Source organism: Fistularia commersonii, chromosome 14, assembly GCF_037954325.1.
Source record: "Fistularia commersonii isolate RoL2024-O1a breed Wild chromosome 14, RoL_Fcom_v1.0, whole genome shotgun sequence".
NCBI classification, from domain to species: domain Eukaryota; kingdom Metazoa; phylum Chordata; class Actinopteri; order Syngnathiformes; family Fistulariidae; genus Fistularia; species Fistularia commersonii.
The window spans coordinates 8480588-8500213 of record NC_141297.1 but is presented as its reverse complement, the minus strand read 5'-3'; the positions used below and the strand labels follow the sequence as shown (position 1 = coordinate 8500213).

At 42.5% G+C, this 19626-nt stretch overlaps 1 protein-coding gene and 1 long non-coding RNA gene across 3 annotated transcripts; one reads left to right on the top strand and one right to left on the bottom strand.

Annotated features, from left to right (window-relative positions):
* Nucleotides 1-624: 624 nt before the first annotated feature.
* LOC147227180 (uncharacterized) lies at nucleotides 625-9521 on the bottom strand. The gene is made up of 3 exons (XR_015107133.1): nucleotides 9384-9521; nucleotides 3840-3899; nucleotides 625-703 (listed from the first exon to the last, which is right to left on the bottom strand). It is a non-coding gene; the product is annotated as an uncharacterized LOC147227180 (long non-coding RNA).
* Nucleotides 8181-19431, top strand: ctdsp2 (CTD (carboxy-terminal domain, RNA polymerase II, polypeptide A) small phosphatase 2). 2 transcript variants are annotated; one of them, XM_086159871.1, is made up of 7 exons: nucleotides 8181-8881; nucleotides 12261-12424; nucleotides 13516-13617; nucleotides 14561-14617; nucleotides 16405-16497; nucleotides 16777-16962; nucleotides 17677-19431. In XM_086159871.1, the coding sequence occupies exons 1-7, from the start codon at nucleotides 8821-8823 to the stop codon at nucleotides 17800-17802; spliced, it is 789 nt and encodes a 262-aa protein (XP_086015997.1). In that variant the 5' UTR covers nucleotides 8181-8820; the 3' UTR covers nucleotides 17803-19431. The 2 variants fall into 2 exon arrangements, with proteins under 2 accessions (XP_086015997.1, XP_086015998.1); XM_086159872.1 differs by lacking the exon at nucleotides 13516-13617 and having other exon boundaries at nucleotides 8677-8881.
* Nucleotides 19432-19626: the final 195 nt, after the last annotated feature.

Here is a 19626-nt window from a genome sequence, read left to right as displayed (position 1 = left end):
ACCGACGCGCTGCAGGTTCAGCCCGACTAGCAGCGAGGCGGCCGGACAGGTTTTTTTTTTCCCCCCTCTGCATCGTGGCGGGGAATTTTTTTTTTCTGTCTCCTCCTCCTCTTCTCCACTCTCTCCCTCCCTGTCATGGAGGCTGGGTTATGTAAGAGGGGAGAGTCTTCCCACCGCCCCTCTCTGTTTTTGTTTTTCTCAATGAGCCAATGTCTCCCTGCCTAGGCCTCACAGCCTGTCCACTAGGCCCCTTTTCCTGGAAACTTCTAGCGGAGGCCACTCGGGGGCAGGCCTATGAAGGGAGGGTGAGTGGTGGTGGTGGTGGTGGGGGTCCTCTTCCAGCAAATCACATGACTGTGGACCCTACAGCCCCGGCCCTGCATGAGGCTCTGATGCTGCGAGCAGATCTCAGCAGCCAGTTCGTCCTGAGCACGAGTGGATGCAGCGTGGAAGGCAGGAGGCCACGGCGAACGCGACGCCCGGCGACTCTCGGGGTTTCTGTCGCCCGATGAATAATGAGGTTTGTCCTCGCCGAGCTGAACGCTCACTGTAAACCTCCTTATGTAAGAGTGAACAGCTGCCCCGGCACAGGAGGGACATAGAATCAAATCAATATCTATACATGTCGGAGTTCGTGATGAAATCGCTGAGGAGGTCGACGTGAAATCACCCACTATAGGACTGGAAAGGATCTGAAAAACAGCTGTGAAATATCACCAAAAACACTCTAAACCATGAAAAATGAATAAAATTGGACTTAAAATTAGTAACTGATTCCCGTAAATAACATAAAATAGATACATGAAAAAAGATGGGGCCAAAAATAGGAAAAAAAAATTAAGTTTTGACCAAAATTTTTGGGGAAAAAAAATCCAGGAATATGAAGGGAAATTCAGAAATTTCCCTTCAATTCAACATAAAATTTCCTTACATTATTAACACTGCCAAGTGCTGACCCAGATATGTGCAAGAATTCACTGAAGGTTAACATGAAAAAAAAAAAAATCTAAAATTCTCATAAAACATTAAGAAAATAACATGTTTACCAAAATTTTTGGTAAAAAAAAAAATTCCAGGAGTTTCAGTTGAAAAGCAATGTCAAACAATAAACAAACACAAAAAAATTAGAGACGTGCACTTAAAATGGGCTTGGCATTACTCTCAGAATTAACACAGAAGTGTTAAGTATCATTTAGGTTTAAAAAAAAAAATCCTAGAAAATCAACATATTTTGACAAATGTCCAATTCTTCCCCTCTCCGGCTTGTTTTCGATGGACAATAGCTAGGTGTCAATCAAGGACATTTCCTTTAAAAAAAAAAATTTTTTTTAATTAGCAGAAAATCCACAACATTTTTTTTTTTTTTTCATAAATTACCAGATTTTGATCGATTTTTTTTTTTTTTTTTCATGTATATTCTTAACACTCGTCAACAAAACAAACGAGCACAGAACCTGGTCGACGGTATCAGATGCAGGGCGTCCTTGAACTCTAGACCCTTTAGGTAATACGACTCCGAACGGAACCGATCGGGAATCAATAACCCCTAACGTGATACTGGATCCGGATCGGACCCCTCCTCTTTTTTCGCCGCTCCTCTGATTCAATTCCCCCACACTATGCCGGACCCTCAGGCCCGCTGACTGATGAAAGATCGTTCTCCTGGAAGTCCTGCGGCTTGGACACATTTTTCCAGGGAAAACGGCGGCAGGGGCCCGAGGGCCTCCGCTCTCCCCACGCCCCTATCCCCCTCCCCCCTACCTGTCCGCCCGTCTCCACGGAGGAATGTTTCCACCAGGAGACGGCACGAGTTGATTTGGTAAACAGTGGCATCAGCTTTAGACCGCGTGATGTTTTCCAGCTGTGCGGCTCGCACTTGTTTTGCATATATTTTTACACACATCTGTCGCGGCTGCCGTCGAATGTCGGACAACAGGAATGCAAACAGCGGCGGCGCCATTCTTGTTTGTGTCCTCCATTGTGGTGGCCGCCGCGTAAAGGCCTCGCACGGGTTTTGGACCCAGAGGACGAGGCTCGGTTTGCCCATCCATTAACATTTTTTACATGTTGTTTCCCTCCTTGGGGAAAACTGGCCAATCCTTCCAAACCTACCCAATGTCATCTGGCTCGCTTGCATCGCCTTGCCTGCTAATCATTCTGTCATTTGACTCCTTCGCCGTAGGAACATGAATCATTAAATTGGCACTTTTGTTTTATTGATGTGTTGCCTGTGAATTTAACTAAAGGCGGGATTTTTAGTCAGTAAATAAACATTTAAAAAGAAAAATCTGCAAAAATTACATCAAATTCATCCAGAAATTAGCTGAAATTATCTTAAAAAAAATGATATTATAAATAGGCACCTAAATAATCAGCCTTTTCCTCAACTTTTTTGTGACACGGACAATATTTTCACAGGATGGTAATTAAAAGAAAAAGAGGAATGTAGAGAATGTAAATGTAACCACTACACTTAATATTATGCACTTTTAATAACTGTTAAATGTTTATCACATCAGTACAGTAATGCAGAATCAGTGGGAGCCCTGAGCTTGTTTGTGGGCCATCTTAGCGAGGGTTACCTTGCCAACTTACTGATGCATGGAAAAACACTACAACTGTTTCAACTGCATGAGTGAGGCACAGGCAGAAGTAGCAATATTTCAAAATAAAATATCAGGAAAACTAAGGAAAATAAAATACGTATAATTTTTTCTTTCTCAGGGGCCAACAGCAAATGGTCCGTAGCTTGGTACTGGTCCACGGTCTCTGCTCTAAAGAAATGCAAAAACTGCAGCTTTTTTTAAAATAAAAAAACAAAATCCCTTCAAATTGGCAGTTAATTCTCTCGAGACGTCAGCCTCTAACTGCCCTCCGGTCAGCTAGAATTTAGCGGTGCAAATCAACACAAATTACCTAAAACTTAATAGCAATAAAATTTCAAATAAAAAGCTATGTATCAAAAACTGAATGTGAAAATTGCCTCACGCAGCACATTGGAAAACAAAAAATCTGCTATAAATTTGCTATAATTTAGTGTAAAATAAAATTGTCTGTAAATGTCTGCCACAAAATTGTATTGAAAATCAGCATTTAGGTCTTTGTGAGGGGATGCATGAAAATATTTGAAATATTTGTGAAAACAATCCAACACATACCCTTAAGAGACACAAAAAAAAAACAACAAACAAATTGCTTATTTATTGACAGAAAACCTTTTTTTTTTTTTAAGTACCAGCAAATAGCATAAAGTAGTCCATAAAGTAATTCAAGTTATTGAGTTGTAACATTACCAAAAAAAATGTCAAAATAATTATGTCAGAAATCGACGTCAATATCTTCCAAATCAGCTTCAAAGTATTCGAACATCACCAAGATGTTTCCTGAAAATGAATCAGGATATTGGGGGGAGGGAATATACAAGAAATTCCCTGAAATAGCTATAAAATGACCAAGAAAAACAAACAAAATCAGCAATAATTACAGAAAATTCCACAGAAATAGGGTTTAAAATCAGCGGTCAAGCATTGAAACATCAGAAAAGAAGTGCCATGAAATTAGTGGAAGGGAAAAAAATAACCAATAAAGGAAAATCAATTTAAGATCTTTTTTCTTCATGCTGAGAACCAGTTGGTTTTATGAGCTGATATTTATATTTATTTAAGCTGCATGAGACAAACCGGTTTTCGCTCCTGAACCCTAACATGATGTCACAGGATCTCACCGCTGTTTACCATCAGTCAGGTGACGCACCAGACTCTTGCAGCCGTGCTGCATGAAATAGAAAGAATAAAAACTCACCTGCGTTGATATAAAAATAAAGGGTAATAAGTGCTTACCAGTGAATGATGAAGACGCCATGATGTCGCTGCACATGCCATGTCTGGGGGTCAAGACCCCTAAAATACAGAAAAACGCACATTTTCAGCCATATGTTTTTCGTCTTATATTATGATTTCATACCTGGCTACTGCCTCAAGTGTCTTTAACCATTTGTATTAAATAACTTCTGGTAATTAAAAAAGAAGGGAAATTGTCTTTTCTATCGTTTTACCTTGAAATTAACTTTTTTATTATTGATTTTGGGACATTTAAAAGCCTGAATCCACCAGGGATCCGCTCTGAGCCCTTTCTTGTTTGCTCTGGTGATGGACAGGCTGACAGATGAGGTTAGACAGGGATCACCATGGAGTGATGTTTGCAGATGACATTGCGATCTGTACTGAGAGCAGGGCGCAGGAGGAGGAAAGGCTCAAGAGTCGGATGCATGCTCTGGAAAGGAGAGGAATGAAGGTTAACTGCAACAAGACAGAACACAAGTATGAGAGTAAGAGGGACCCAAGTGGAATGGTGAAGGTGCAGGGAGTGGACATGAAGAAAGTGGAGGATTGCAAGTACTTAAGGTTAACAGTCCAGAGTAACAAAGTGCAGAAAAGAGGTGAAGAAACATGCACAAGCAGGTTGGAATGGGTGGAGAAGAGTGTGCAAGATGGTGTTGAGACAAACAATGTATATTTTACAGACAATGGTATTGAGGAAAAGACAGGAGGTACAACTGGAGGTAGCAGTGATAAAGATATAGAAGTTCTCTTTGTGAGGGAGGACGATGGACAGGATCGGTTACATGTTAGATGGTCTGAAGACTAAGTCAGACTGAGATGGTTTGGACATGTGCAGAGGATGGATGGTGAAGATGTGGGTAGAAGGGTGCTGAGGTTGGAATTGCTGGACAGGAGTCCTGAGGAAGACCAGAGAGGAGATTTAAGGATGGCGTGAAAGAGGTCATGAGGTTAGTTGATGTCGCAGAAGAGGGGTTAGAGAACACGGTTAGACGGAGGAAGATGATTCACTATGGGAATCCCCTGAAGGGAACAGCGGAAGGGAGAAGAAGAAGTTAGGTCATTTACAAGAAATATCAATTTTCGTTATTGTTTTGGACTTGTACTTGAAACATGTTTGATGACATTGGATTTATCCATCCATCCATCCATCCATCTATCCATCCATCCATCCATCATCTGCCGCTTATCCTGTACTCAGGGTCGCGGGGGATACTGGAGCCTGTTCCAGCTGTCATCAAGCAAGAGGCGGGGTACACCTTGGATTGGTTGACAGTCAATCGCAGGGCCACATATATAGACAGACAACTATTCACTCATTCTTGCCAATTTGGTTGATTTTTCCCAATTGAGACATTGGTCTTATAATGAAACAAAATCACAAAAGACCTGCATCTTTTGACAGATGCACCACCAACACACGACATCACTTGAGTCCACTGTGACTCAAAGGACTCGGTTCTCTCCCAAAAGTCCAAAAGGTACAGACCTACCAGAAGCCCCATTTGCATGAGGTCACTTGGGTCCACTGTAACTGAAAGGACTCGATTTTCTCCCCTGAGTCCAAAAGGTACAAAGCTACTAGAAGTCCCATTTGCATGACATCACTTAGGGCCACTGTAACTCGAAGGACACGATATTCTCCCCTGAGTCCAAAAGGTACAAACTTACTTAAAGTTCCATTTGCATTTTAAAAAGCCTGTCCAGACTGGCTCAAGACTCTGGACTTTCTTGCGAGACTTGAGTTTCTGGACTGGGTGTGACCCAAGTTTTTTTCTCGCAAAACTCTTCTACTGGAGGTTGAGAATTTTTTATGTCGCAAACCCGGCCCTTTCGTATGAGACCGCCGCCAAACTTCAAGGAAATCTATCGAGTGTGATGTTTGTTCAACATAAAACCGGGAAACTTCATCAAACCAACACACGACACAGTCCGCTACTCTTTATCACTACTTCATCTGCTACCTTTGCATTCCGGATACTCACTTCATGAGCATCCGGCCCTTTCTTTATGGTTCTTGTAATATCGCAGTTCAGATTGTCGCCCTCCAGGCTGAAATATGGTCAATGGTCTCAAGTTATATTGCGCTTTGTGCCACAAATCAGTAAATCTGGTAAAAATCTTCCTTTGGTTTTGTTTTTGTAACTATTTGACCTGATTTTTTTGGTTTTAAATCAGCAGGAACTGCCTTAAGCAAAAGGCCAATAAGTCAAAACAAGTCATTAGGAAATCCCTTAAAAGAGCAAGAGATTTCCATTTTGAAAAAAACAGCAACAAATTACATGAGCCTAATCAAGGAATTGTCTTAGGATAAGCAATAACTAAGAATGAATAAACATAATGGCAGAGATAATGTCTACGTCTAGAAATAAACAATAAATTCAGCTAGAAAGAAATTTCATTGAAATATGTTTTTTTTCGAGTTACATTAATGATAAAAAAACTAAAATATAGCTGGAAAATACCTGAAATCCGTAGGAAATCACTAGAACATGAAAAAAAAAGAAATATCTTATTATTTATTATCTTTGAAAGATCAGGTCAGAGAGGCTGGGTGAGATTAAGATTTTTCTTCTCAACACCGAAGCAATTACTGTTTTTCTCACTAATTTTCTGGTCCAGTCTGTTTAAAACCAAGAGCAAGCAGCTTTATTTTATGTCCGTTTAATTCCCAGTAAATGGCTAAACTTGAAGACAAGCCTGAGCCCTGACAGATGTGACTGAAGTGATTATTTTTTTCACTATTTCCCAAAAGTCGCCTGGTAATAATTGTAACCGAGGAGCACGAGGGCTCCCTGCCTCCCAACTTGTGTCCTCCCTTCTCTTTTCAAGAAAAACAGTTTTACTTTTGTGTCACTAGAAAGGGAAGTAGAATAAGGGAGAAAATGAGGAGCCTGGGTCAACGGTTTCACTCTGCCCTCTCCTACCTCCTCCATTCCTCTCGCCTACGGAGAACAAATGTGGCCCATTAGTGTGCTTGAATAAAAAGTTGAAATAAAATATATGTGCAAACTGTGTGCACAGCAAAGTAGTTCATCCTCAAAAAAAAAAAAAACACAAAAATTTATGATCTGATGATATGTGTATTATTTAAATAATGTACTAACGTTTCTGGAGAGTTTCAAAAAAATCTTGGTTATCTGATTTATTGGTCAGTTTTGTGTAACTGCGCACCGATTTCTTGCATTTTTTTTAAGAGTAATTTGACACATGTTCCGGTATTTCACTGGTTTCTTGAAAATATTCCCTCTTTTTTTCTGAAAAATCAAATAAACTTGCAGATGAAATGTCGTAGCAGCAAAAAAGTTAAATAATAATAAAAAAAAATATCAGGCAAACAAAAATTTTCACCAGAAGCAAATACCAAATAAATAAAACAAATTGTCAGACCAAATGATAAAGATACATGCAATATCGATTATACTGCATCACAATTTAATTTTGAGTGCTTTTGTGTGGCTGGGGGGGGGATGGGAGTGTATCTGTAATTAAATACTTGTGGAAAGAATCTGTAATGGAGGCGGGGTGACCATAATTTTGTGCCCGGGGGCCTCATTCATCCTTAATCCAGCCCTGGATCTTGATGTAATGTAATCTCTGTTTAATGACTGGACATAGTTCCTTAATAAGAGGGTGCTGTAACTCTTCTACATGTAAACACCGCTCATTTTAAATGGCACTTCAGTTTAAAATCACACTCAATTCTGTCTAATAATAATACGTATTTGGAGACCCTACGATGTATTTGCACATTTAATAATATACATGTAAACCTATAATTAATGCAAGAGTAGGTTCGAAAATCATTAAGATGGGGTAAGCGAGGGAAGGGGGAAGGTTAAATAATTTTAAGGACAAGTAAAACAGTACACCATAATTATTCTAAATGAAACTTGGTGAGATAATAAGCAGTTATTTGTAAAGCGAATAATATGCCTCTTTAATTTAAGGTTTAAAAAAAACGAGAAATAATGTCAGTATTTTAAGCTGTGGTTGAGATCAGCGTGAACAGGCCTGGAGTAATAAATAGAAAAATAAAATGTGGGAATAATAATAAAAATAAAAAAAATTAAAAAAAAAAAGAAAGAAAGAAAAAGAAAGAAAGAGTTGCAGTCACGTGACTCACGTCCCACTTTGTTTATTTATTTTCTAAATAATTCACAAACAAAGTGAGCTCACGCGCGGGAGCGAGCGCCGGAATGTGGAGCGTGCAAGACGGAGAGGAATGCCTCGGCCACGCCCCCCCGTGACTCCGACCGTCCAATCAGCGACCGGGGACGGTTTCAAGACGCCCGCGGAGTCCCAACCGTAGAAAAACAAAGCGTCGGAGGATAACAAAACGGGCGTTTTTAGCGTAAATTCACCCGCGTCGCGTTTTTTCCGCGTTTAAACGACGTTTAACCCCGGGTACTTGTTGTTTTTCGACGCTTTTTAACGCCTTCCGGACGATGTTGTTTATCTGTAGTAACGGGGGGCTTGAAACCGCCCTCCCTTGCCCCATTTCCTCGGTTGTTTTCCTTCTCTCGCCTGGATTCTCCATGTTGTTGGTGCAAAAGTGAGGACTTCGCTGCTGCGACGAGAGACTAGGGGGGGAGCTGCTCGGTGAGACCCCGCATTAGCAGCAGTAAAATTAAAAAAAAAAACGAAAAGACGGTCTCTTAAATAGAGAAGGGAGAAGAAGAAGGAAAAAAAAAACAACAAAACAAAACACCGAGCCAAGTGCCTTGCCGCCTCCGCCGGGGTGGACGCCGAAGGAGGGAAGGAAGACGACAAGAAGAAACGGCGGGGGGAATAAAGAGGAAAAAAAAAGCCAAGGAAGCAGATAAAGCCCCCCGGTAGTCTGTCCAGGATTGAGGTGGATGACAAGTTCCCAAACGGTGATACATTGAGCGGGATTGAGAATTAAAAAAACCCCAATGAGGGATGCCCATCAGTGCTCGCGGACAGGATTTGAGGATTTTGAGGGCTCCGTGATTGTCAGATGGAAAGTTCTGTTATCACCCAAGTGCAGAAAGAAGACATTCAAGTGTCACCGAAAACAGGTGAGACGAGCCAGCGCCTTGTTTGTTTGTGTGTGTGTGTGTGTTTAAATTTGAAAAATAACAATCCCCGTGTCTCGCTGTCGAGCGCGATTAGTGATTAATAATGTGTTTTCCCTCTTGTGCGCCTGTTTTGACAGTTGAGCGCTGCGGACGCAGAGCGCGGTTTGAGGCGCATTGTTGTTTTTTTTTTTCGTTATTATTTTTCAACTCTCACCGAACAGATCTGCTATATTAATCCACCCTCCTCTAGTTTAAAACCCGTCTGTCTTTCTTTTTTTATTTGAATATGAAACCAGTCTGGTGGGTCTGTGTTTGTGATTATTTTTGGCGCAGGGTACATTCTTCTTGCACCTGCAGTTGTTGATAGAAAAGAAAAGGGAATAATTCTTGTTTTTGTTTTTTGTTGCGCACTTTTTCCTCCCCAACTTCTTGTCCTGCCGACGATTAAAGATCTATTGTGAGGGGGGGGGGACTCTTGGATTAGAAAAAAAAATGCTCTTACTGCGCCTTTACATGTGATCGTCTGCGCTGCTGTCGATGATCGTGGCTATTTTTTGTTTCCTTCCGAACCGTGTATTTATGTCTCACAGGTTCCAGCTTGTTTGGCTCCATCCCATAACCTACTACTAGCAGGTCCGGCATGGGGGGAGCAGGGCGAGAAGTAGCGACAGGAAACTGCGCTGTTTTCCTCATATTTAAAAAAAAAAAGAGAGGGGGGGGGGGTGTTTGGTCACATTTTGGAGGAAGAGGAGGAGGAGGAGGAGGGGGTGGGCACATATCAGTGCGCCTTACAGGGCATCAAGGAGAAGGAGGAGGGTGTGTGGGGGGATTTTGCTGCTGCTGCTGCTGCACTGTTTCCACCAATTTCCCTCCCCGATAGCGGGCGAAGACAGGGTTTGTAATGGGGGAAATATTCCCCGCCGCTGGGCTGAAGGCGGCGGAGGCACCAGGTGCCGCGGTATTGACAGCGGAATGCACAAACACACACCCCCCTGCACACGCCCATTGTAGCGCCGTTTCAAAGATTTCGTTGTTTGCGCCCTTTTCCCACCCCCACCCCCCTTCCTGGGTTTGAAAAAGAGCCTCTTTACTTATTGATCCAGCCCTCCACACACACACACGCACACAAACTCCCCTCTATCGTGGACTTTACGTGATTGCAGGTCACCCCCCCCCACACACACACACACACACACACCCCACCCACTCCCACCCCAGTCGTTTTTCCGGTGATCATTTTTTTCCCCTGTCACAGCAGCTCGGTGTAAGTCAAACGTCTACCAGCCGGATCAGTCATTCTGTCACTTATAAATCTCTGCAGGATTAATCCCTCTGTCCTCTCCAAGTAAGGGAGGGGTGTGTGTAATTTTGTGTGTGTGTGTGTGTGTGTGTGTGTGTGTGGTGGGGCGGTTGGGGGGTGGTTTAATGTATGTCATACATTACCAATACTGTCTTCCTGTGGGAAATCAATTGGCCGACTTAGGGGCTACAACGTTCGCGGGGGGCAAATCATGTGGATTTTTTGCACCGAAGGTGCTGGACAAATGAAAGACCTCAGCAAAATCAAAAAATGAGGATCCCTTTGTCTCATAAACACAGGAGTTGTGTAACGCTGGTGTGTCTGCATTATATCTTCACGGCCCCAGTGTGTGTGACACCATAGATTTAAATACACAAATGTGTGGGCTTTCACCAGACTGGCACACTTTCCTCTTGTTTATCAACAGTTCCCCTTCCCACTGGAGTGTTTATGATCTGCCATATTGATATACATTCTGGTATAATTTCTGCCTGTTTTTGCAAGTCCTCACATGAAACCCAACTGGATGGGGCGGAGGTTTTTATTTTTTTCATAGTTGGCTGTTTCTCTTGCTTTCCTGCACCGCGAAGCTCAGGTCTTGTTAAAAGGCCGGACAGGTCGCGTCACAGTGACTGATCAAAAAAAAAACCCACGCCCCCCCCGGTTCTGACCACCGAGGTGTGACCGGTTGTCCGGCTTGCTGACCCACCGTCGGGGAGTTCTGGCTTGCATTGGGAGCCCCCTCCCAACCCCAAAAGAAAAAAAAAAAAGAAAGAAAGAAAGGAGAAAAAGAAGCTCTCGGGAGTTGAAAATGGTTGGAATGTTTTCTGTCTGTGTTTTCTGTCGAAGGTACCGCTGAAAAGTGTGGGTTTTCCCGCCCTCTGTGATTATATAACGTGTACCAGCCATTTCCAGCGGCAGCAGAGGCAGGCAGGCGCATTAAAAACAGATTTTGTGTGTGTGTGTGTGTGTGTGTGTGTGTGTGTGTGTGTGTGTGTGTGTGTGTGTGTGTGTGTGTGTGTGTGTCATCCTCGGAGACAGATGGATGGTGCCTTCATGAGCGGGGAGGCTCATGTTGTGTGTTTCAAGCAAGTCACGTCTAATTTTGTGGGATTTGCTACATTTTACGGTTGATTTTGATTTGTGTGTGTGTGTGTTTAAGAATTCCTATGTTATTTCTTAATTTTTTGTTTTTTGTTTGTTTAGTTTATTTTTTGTAGCACTGAATTACATTGGCTGACCAGTTGTGGCATTTTAGCCAGGAGCCAAGGTTCCCACACTTCCTGTAAAACCTGAAAAACATGGAAAACCATTTGACCAATTTTCCAGTCATGAAAAACACATGGAACATGAGAAGAAAAGCCAAATGTGCTGGAAAATGATTTGAACATTTACTTTTAAATGCTCAAAGAATTCAGTTGCAACTAACAAGAAATAATCTACAAAATCAAAAAAAAAATTACACAAATTAGTCATAGAATTGCCTTAAATGCAACAAAACTGAAGTACCCAATTAATCAACTTCAAAGTTCCATAGAATGTGTTAAAAAATTGTAAACAATTTTAAATAGGGGGGGGAAATAAGTAAAATAATTGCTTATTATGACATGAATATTTGAAAAAAAAATCCTGGAAAAGAAATGGAAATGAACATAAAAAACAATTAATACATTTCTTACAAAAAAACCTAAAGATTTCCTAACGTTAATTAAATATTACCAGGTCATAAATGTGAATTTACCATGAGACCTTCCATGTAAACAATTAACGAAAACAGTTGAAATTAGAAGCAAAGAGCACAATAGGAGATTGACAATAATTCAGGAGAAATTTTAGGGAAAAAAAATCTAAAAACTAAAAAAAAAAAAAAAAAAAAAAAAAAAAAAAAAAAAAAAAAAAAAAGGCACAAATTATTAGTTTATATTAGAAATTTAGAGTCTCTTTCCAGCTGCATTGTTGCGGAAAATGTCCAAAAAAAGAGAGTAGCACCCTGGAGACCCCGTCTAGTAGTACTGCCTAATTTTTTATTTGTATTTACTTTCTGACTCATGAAAGTTCCTCTCTATCTGCCGCGAACAGGACAGGTGAGCCGGTCTGCCCTGAAACAGCCTCGGAGTTGCAACATCTTCAAAGCTCTGTTCTGCTGCATCCAAGCTCAGGATGTCCCCAAACCTCCTCCGCCACTGCTGCCACCTTCCCAGCAGGCCTTGCAAGAGTCACAGGAAAATGGGGCAGTTGTCAAGGTAACGCTCGCCTCATTCCTGCAATGTTTTCACGCCACAAAAACAAGAGTGAGACGGCAGCTCGGCGCTGCCTTTAGTCCACCTCTTACTTCCTCGTTGCACCTTTGCAACATAAAAAAGAGGCTGTTCGAGCAGCTCGTAGTGATAAACCGCCATAAAATCGCGCTTATTACCTTTTTCAGCCGTGTGGTAAAACCTTAGCTACACATCCTGATCGCTCGCCGCAGCCGTCTGCAGATATGGAAACGCTTTGATGCTCACTCTTGATCCCGCTGAGAGGATAAAGACGCAGAGGGCGACTATCAATCCTTGAAGCAGACGGCAGGCGCAAGCCGGGGATGAAGCGTTTGTTAACGCCCCCCTCCTCCTTCCCCCGTAATTGCCGAGGTGGATGGTAAACTAAAAGACCGGCGCTGGCGAGCCCTATCGGGCCGATAGGATTGGCCGTTCCACGGAAGAGGCATTTAAATGAGACGCCGTGTTTGTGCGGTGGCAAGGCACGTCCTCCAGCATCACAGGGGAAACAGGAAGAAGCATCTGTAGGGCCTGCTTATTGTCTGGCAGGCCATCACCAAAATTAAACTGAATAAAACACTGGCAGCGCCTGTCGGGCTCGGTTGTATCATGCTTATTGTTCAGTGAAAGAACACTTTCATAATGTTATGATTTGGACTCTCGGGCAAATATTTCGCATTATGTAATACATCAATAATTAATGATGGAGTCTGCACCGAAGCGGAGTCGACACAGAATTGGATGATATGGTGGTTATGCGATTTCCTGCAGGTAAAAAGGACGCATAGTTTCAATAATATAATAAAATACACAAACGCGCTCTGTTTTTACACCGAGCAGCCGCACGAAGGGTTGGAGAGTGTGTGGTTCACCTCCTCGGCTGCCCACACACACCCGCTCTTGACCCCCTGTCTTATCTAATTTCCCAGAGGTGAAATTGTGTGTTCAAGTCTGGATTTTCATACGAATAACTGTACTTCCGGGACCGGTCATGCACCAGAGGCATTCGCACAGCACAAACCGGACCGATGATGAAGATGCTTTCCATACATGGGTGTTTGTGTGTCTCTCCTCAGCTGTCTGAACCCAGCCTCCTGCCTGAGGTGAACGCCCAGGACCAGGGAAAGATCTGTGTTGTTATAGACCTGGATGAGACGCTGGTGCACAGCTCGTTCAAGGTACACGGGGAACGTCTCCTCTCTCTTTATGGGGGATCCCCCACCTGTTCACACGTAATAAAACAACACAAAAAATACCGCAACTTATGTGTTCTTGAAGAAAAAAACTTGTCAACCGCCATTGACTTCCCCTCCCTGCAACAACTCAGGAATAGATGATATTCATACATTGTTCATGTCACATCCTGGACTTCCCGGCGTCTCCTCCTTCCCATATAAAGTCCATTCTCAGTCATTGTGACCCGAAGGCACTTGTGGCGCCGAATATTAGACCCGAATTCCAAATATTTGTCATGTCACCGTTTCCACTTGTACTGCCGTCTCTCAAAGAGGAACCCTTCGCTGTCTGACGAGCTAAACATGCAGAGCCTTAGCCCACATGGAGGACGGCGAAAGAGTGCCGTCGACAAATGTACAATAACAGCACCGCGATACAACGGCCTGCAGTAGTTCTGAGGCGAAGAATTATTATTGTTTTTATGGAGCGATAATGAGTTATTCATAAGAATCTGTTGAGTTAAGAGAAATAACACTAATTCAGATGTGGGATCTGCGCGCTGTGATCAAAACAGCCGGCAGTGGACGGTTCATCTGCAGGGATGAGTAGAAAAACACTTTAAAAGGAAGGGACTTTAAGCTCTGCTTGTTTTTATCGATATACATAATGATTAACTTGAGGATTGTTTCGGTTAATACCCAGGTGGCGGCGGTCGGGTCCCGCCGCAATTGTCGCTCGCTTTCCCGGACCAAACGACCCGCATGCGGAACACAAAGTGCATTACATTGTGTTTGTGTAGGCTACGCTCTGTTATTTATGGCAGCGGCGTAGAGTCGGCCTCCCAAGTGTTCGCTGTTCACTTGTTATGTAATGCCATGTGAATGTACAGAGCTCATGTGAACCAGCATGCCAACCGTTTCTCTCTGTGTCCCTCCCACCCCCCAGCCCATCAGCAATGCAGACTTCATCGTGCCCGTGGAGATAGAGGGGACCACACACCAGGTAAACTACTGTACGAGCGCGTTTGCAGGCGAGAGGTTGCGTTTATGTGTTTGCAGTGGTTCGCCGAGCTGAAAAGGGATGGGTCTTGTAAAGCCATCGGCCCCCTGGATGTAGAGAGGCGGCGCGCAGGGCCCTCTGCTGGCCAGATGTGGCACAAGGAAAGGGCCGGATCATGAAAATGAGTCATTTCGGCTCAGGACTCGGTGATACGTCACTGTATGCCTAGTGGCGTCCAGCCGTGACCCTGCTTTCTTTTGTGGAAATTAGCAATTCATTTTAACTGTGTATACGCACATGTGAATTTTGAACCAATAGCTTTAACAATAACATGCAAGTTGGTACTTTTGTTGAGCTAATTTACTCACTTTTTTTTTTCATTAACAAAACGATTGGGAAACTCCATAAGGAAACTGACAGATTAAAGCAGATCCCAAAATATAGAACTAGAGAGTTAAATAAAATTCATCAATAAATATATCAGAAAGTCAGTCCCTGGTAAGTGTGAAAACGGAGAAATGTAATTGATTAGTAAGCAGTAGTGAGAAGAGGACTTACGAAGACTTGACTGAAAGTGGAGTTAAACTGCTCCCCAAAACTGCAGACTGACTGAGTTATATGTTCGCTTCATTGATTGTACAAACCCAGATGTGGAAAAACCGGCTTCTCCATAATATTATATTAATTTAAGAAGCTGAATATCCCCGTTTCGGCCGATTTTAAGATTTGATGAAGAAATAATCCCGGTCCGTGTGAAGAGGACGTCAAAGAGAAGCTAACCCACCCACCCACCCCCACTCGAATACCCCTTTGCTCCCTGCAACATGTGGAATTTTACTTGAATGCGAAATGTGATTCCCGCGGACTCTGTGTTCTGGCGAGGGAGCCGGTGTGGGCCTCTGCCTGGTTCAAGTAATCCAGGATAGGCTGGTTAACTCTCCCACGGCCTATTCTTGATTACTTGTTTCAGGAACTGGCCGTTAGCAGCCGTATGGACGAACGCAAAAAATGTGTGAACCGTCCTCCCGAGAAGTTCCTGAGCTTTTTTGTTTTTAGCATTGTTTTGTCTGCAATTTTTTTAGCCGATTCGCAAGTGCTCTGATCACCCTTCATTGGTTTCTCTTATTCCGTTCAAAAAAAAAAAAAAAATCCAGAATTCTTGCTTGTGTTGTGTTATTTAGGAAATGCTCATTTAATTTTTAACCATTTTCTGATGTTTTATAGATGTGTGGGAATTAATTGATGAGAATAATCAACAGGCTTATCAGTAATTAAGATTTTTATTTGCAGCATGGACTCCATGCACATGGCTCCATGTACTCCATGCACAGGCCCCATCAACTGTTCCTTATATTTTATAAATGCGCATTGGTGCATATTAACATTTTTAACCTCCTCTTCCAACCAGGTGTCTTTATTTTTGTATTTATTTATTATCCTTTTTTTAAGTTTATTTCTGTCACGTCTCAATGAGTACAATCCCGGCTCGTGGATTTCATGTTCAACATTTCACAGGGTTTGTTTGGTGTTTTCGAGGCCTAAGTATAACCGAGCGAAGTGCCGTTCTATGAAATGTAACGATTTCTCTTGCGATGTAATCTTCTCCCACACCAGAGGCTGCGAATATTGCACCTCCCCGACAAGTGCTCTTGAGATCTACGGCCTCGCTGTCATACTTTTACGTGGCTGATTTCAGAAGCTATGAACGTGGAAAAGTTGCGGAGCCCAGACGGCGAAGAGTTGGTTAAGAGAGCGACCGCTTGTTTACCGCCGGCGTGTTTGTTTTCCAGGTGTATGTGCTGAAGAGGCCGTACGTGGACGAGTTCCTGCAAAGAATGGGAGAGCTGTTTGAGTGTGTGCTGTTTACAGCCAGTCTCGCCAAGGTACCCGACACCAGATCCTGAAAATAGATCCGATCAGTGCTGGCTATCCCCTTTGATTTCTGACCCGAGGTCTCACCTGCCGAGGCGTTTTCTCTCTCGTTCTCTCTCACCCGATAGTTGTTTTGAGTGACAGGAGCCGCTCTGCGCTTGAGCCACCTCTCTGCTTCCGTTTCCTCACGGCTAGATTAAACTGTTTGCATTAGCGCCGCTTCATTAGTTTACACTCCCCTGCCTTTCCCTTCCCTGCTGCCCCCTCCTGTCCTTCCCTCCCCCACACAGTACGCTGACCCGGTGACAGACCTGCTGGATCAGTGTGGTGTATTCCGGGCCCGCTTGTTCCGGGAATCGTGTGTTTTCCACCAGGGCTGCTACGTGAAAGACCTGAGTCGGCTGGGCAGGGACCTCCACAAGACCCTCATCCTGGACAACTCCCCTGCCTCCTACATCTTCCACCCCAATAACGCTGTGAGTTCCACCCCGCCAGTGACACTTAAGCTTAGCATTAGTCAGGCCACCATCAGCCTCAATGCGGACTTTGAAATTTAGAGTATATACATATGTTGTATGTATATACCCTATGTATGTATGTAAACTCAAGCATTTATTTCAACACTTTATGCAGACTTACCTTTCTCTGAGTGGCTCTTCCTTTACTTTCGTCATTCTCCGACTTATTTTCTTCGGTTCTGTGCTGTTTTTCTTTGAATGAATTAATAAATATGCTTTTAAAATTCACCGGGGAAATAGGGGATTAGAAAATGACTTTAAAGTCATTTAATTACCTGAGATTTTAACAAACAAGTAACAGAAAAAAGAAGGACACTGACATAAATTTGCTAGTGAAAGACCCCCCGCATTCAGCCGGGACCAAAACATCTCCAGATATAAAGGCCTTTATCTGCTTCATCTTAAAGTAGGTTTTAAAAAATATTGGGATTATGGAAAAACAGAAGTTTGGTCATGTGACTTCATCTGTGTTCCTGGCGGGGGGGGGGTTATGAACCCACATCGATCTGAATACATGACTGACACCGATACTGGGATTTCTCATTGCATGGTGTTAATTGTATTTATTTTTTTCAGTAAGTTTCCTGTAGTATAATTTAGTTTGATTGCTGTGAGTCGAAGTGTTATGGACTGCGTGGCGGTGTATAAAACAAGAGTGTTTGTGATCTGCAGGTCCCGGTGGTGTCATGGTTCGATGACGTCGATGACGCCGAGCTCCTCAACCTATTGCCCGTGTTCGAGGAACTTAGTCAGGCTGATGACGTTTACGCCCGGCTGGACCAGCTTCGAGGACACTAAGCTGCTTTTCGAGATCTTCCTCTGCAACAGCAGAATTTAGCATAGAAACCTGATGTTTTTTTGTTTTTTTTTTTTCCCCCGGACATTGTCTCCACGCAAAATCCCCTGTTCAGACACTCGTGCAAGCTCAGCATCGAGGACATTCTGAACTTACAACTCAACCCAGACTACAGATTGCAATCTGAGACTTTTTCTGTACTTTTCGTTAAAAAAATGAACCCAGCGCTGACAGTAACGACAACCGCTATTTGAAAGCACTGCAAGGACGAGCGGGAAACGACGACCAAAGCACTCCTCTCACAATCACACCAGTCAGAAAAGTGAAGTGGTTCTTTTGCCAAAGCAGAAGCCTGCCTGCCCTGACTTGACTTTCACACTATTTTGTTGTTGTTTTTTAATATTATTGTGCCTTTAAGGAATGTCAGAAAAAGACATCAGTGCTTTTTAAAAAAAAAAAAAAAAAAAAAAAATCCACCAGATTTTATACATGACTGATTTCATTTTTATAGGTTGGTTTTATAAGGAAATCTATTTTAAATGGTGAACATGGTTCTTCTATGCAACCCAGTTCTGTAACTCCACGGACAGTCCCAGTACCTCAATCAGTCAACAGCCTTACGTACTTGTCAGTGAGCGCCAAACAAACCTGAACTTCACTTATTTGTACTCCGATCTACCAAACACGGCGGTGTCTTGCTCGCTGTTAGCACTAGTGTTTCGCGTAACCGGCCTTAGGTTTAGCGAGCTGAATGCTGCACGGATGGTACGTCGAAAAGCAGCCACACTGGAATACGTTGGCACATACCATGACCCCCGAACACCACAGTTCTCAGTCTCCATTTTGTTTCTTTTTGTTACTTCCCCCCCCCAGCTTTTTCTTCTTCTTCTTCTTCATCATTAGCATTTGACAAGCAATGTGCACTTGTTTTCTAAAATACTGACAGTGCCGAAGGAGAAAACTGTGCCTTTTTTAAAAATAAAAAAAACGACAACAAAAAAATAATCTGGACAGATAAATGGTGTTCTGCCTGAAAGAGATTTTTGCAGACCTACACACTCTGCTGTGTCATGCTGGGCGTGAGAAAACACTGTCAACAGCAAGTGTGAAGCCGAGCGGCTGTGGTACTTGCAGTGCAACACTTGAAAATATCAAATTAGACTGTTTTTTAAACGTGTGAGTGTTGTTTTTTTTTCCTCTGTATTTATTGGCCAACACCTGTATTGTCCAGTACTTCTTGATGCTCCACATTTTGTATTATAATCTGTCTGGCCCACGTTGAGGCTGGCCTTGTGTTGAATTCTTCTCTCTGTGCCTAAATAACAAAATATTTTGCTGTCAAAGTTCATCAATAATTCTCACACAAGTTCAATCAAATGTAAATCTTAGATTCAATTTTGCAAAAAAAAAAAAAAGGTTTGTCTTTGTCATTTTAAGTTCATTACATTTATTGTTTTCTTTGAGGGTATTTCCTGGGGTTTTCTATAGTGTTTAATGTCGGATGCAATTATTGCCTGCATTTTAACCAGTAAAACATGACAATGAAAATGTACCAGTTGTGATGACCAAAAGTATTTGTTTCGACAGTCACAATTTGTCTTTGTACGTCAGAATAAATTTTTTTTGATTCCTTTTTGTCTACAATATCTGACCAAAATTCTGAAAAAAAAACAAACAAACAAAAAAAAAAACAAAGGTGCTACCAATTTAATTTAAATAAAAATTGGTTATATTTTACTGTATCTGTTGTACTTTTTCCTGCCCTTTTCTCACATAATCTTTATCACGCATCTGAAATTTCAAACTATCCTTCTTTCGCACTGCTT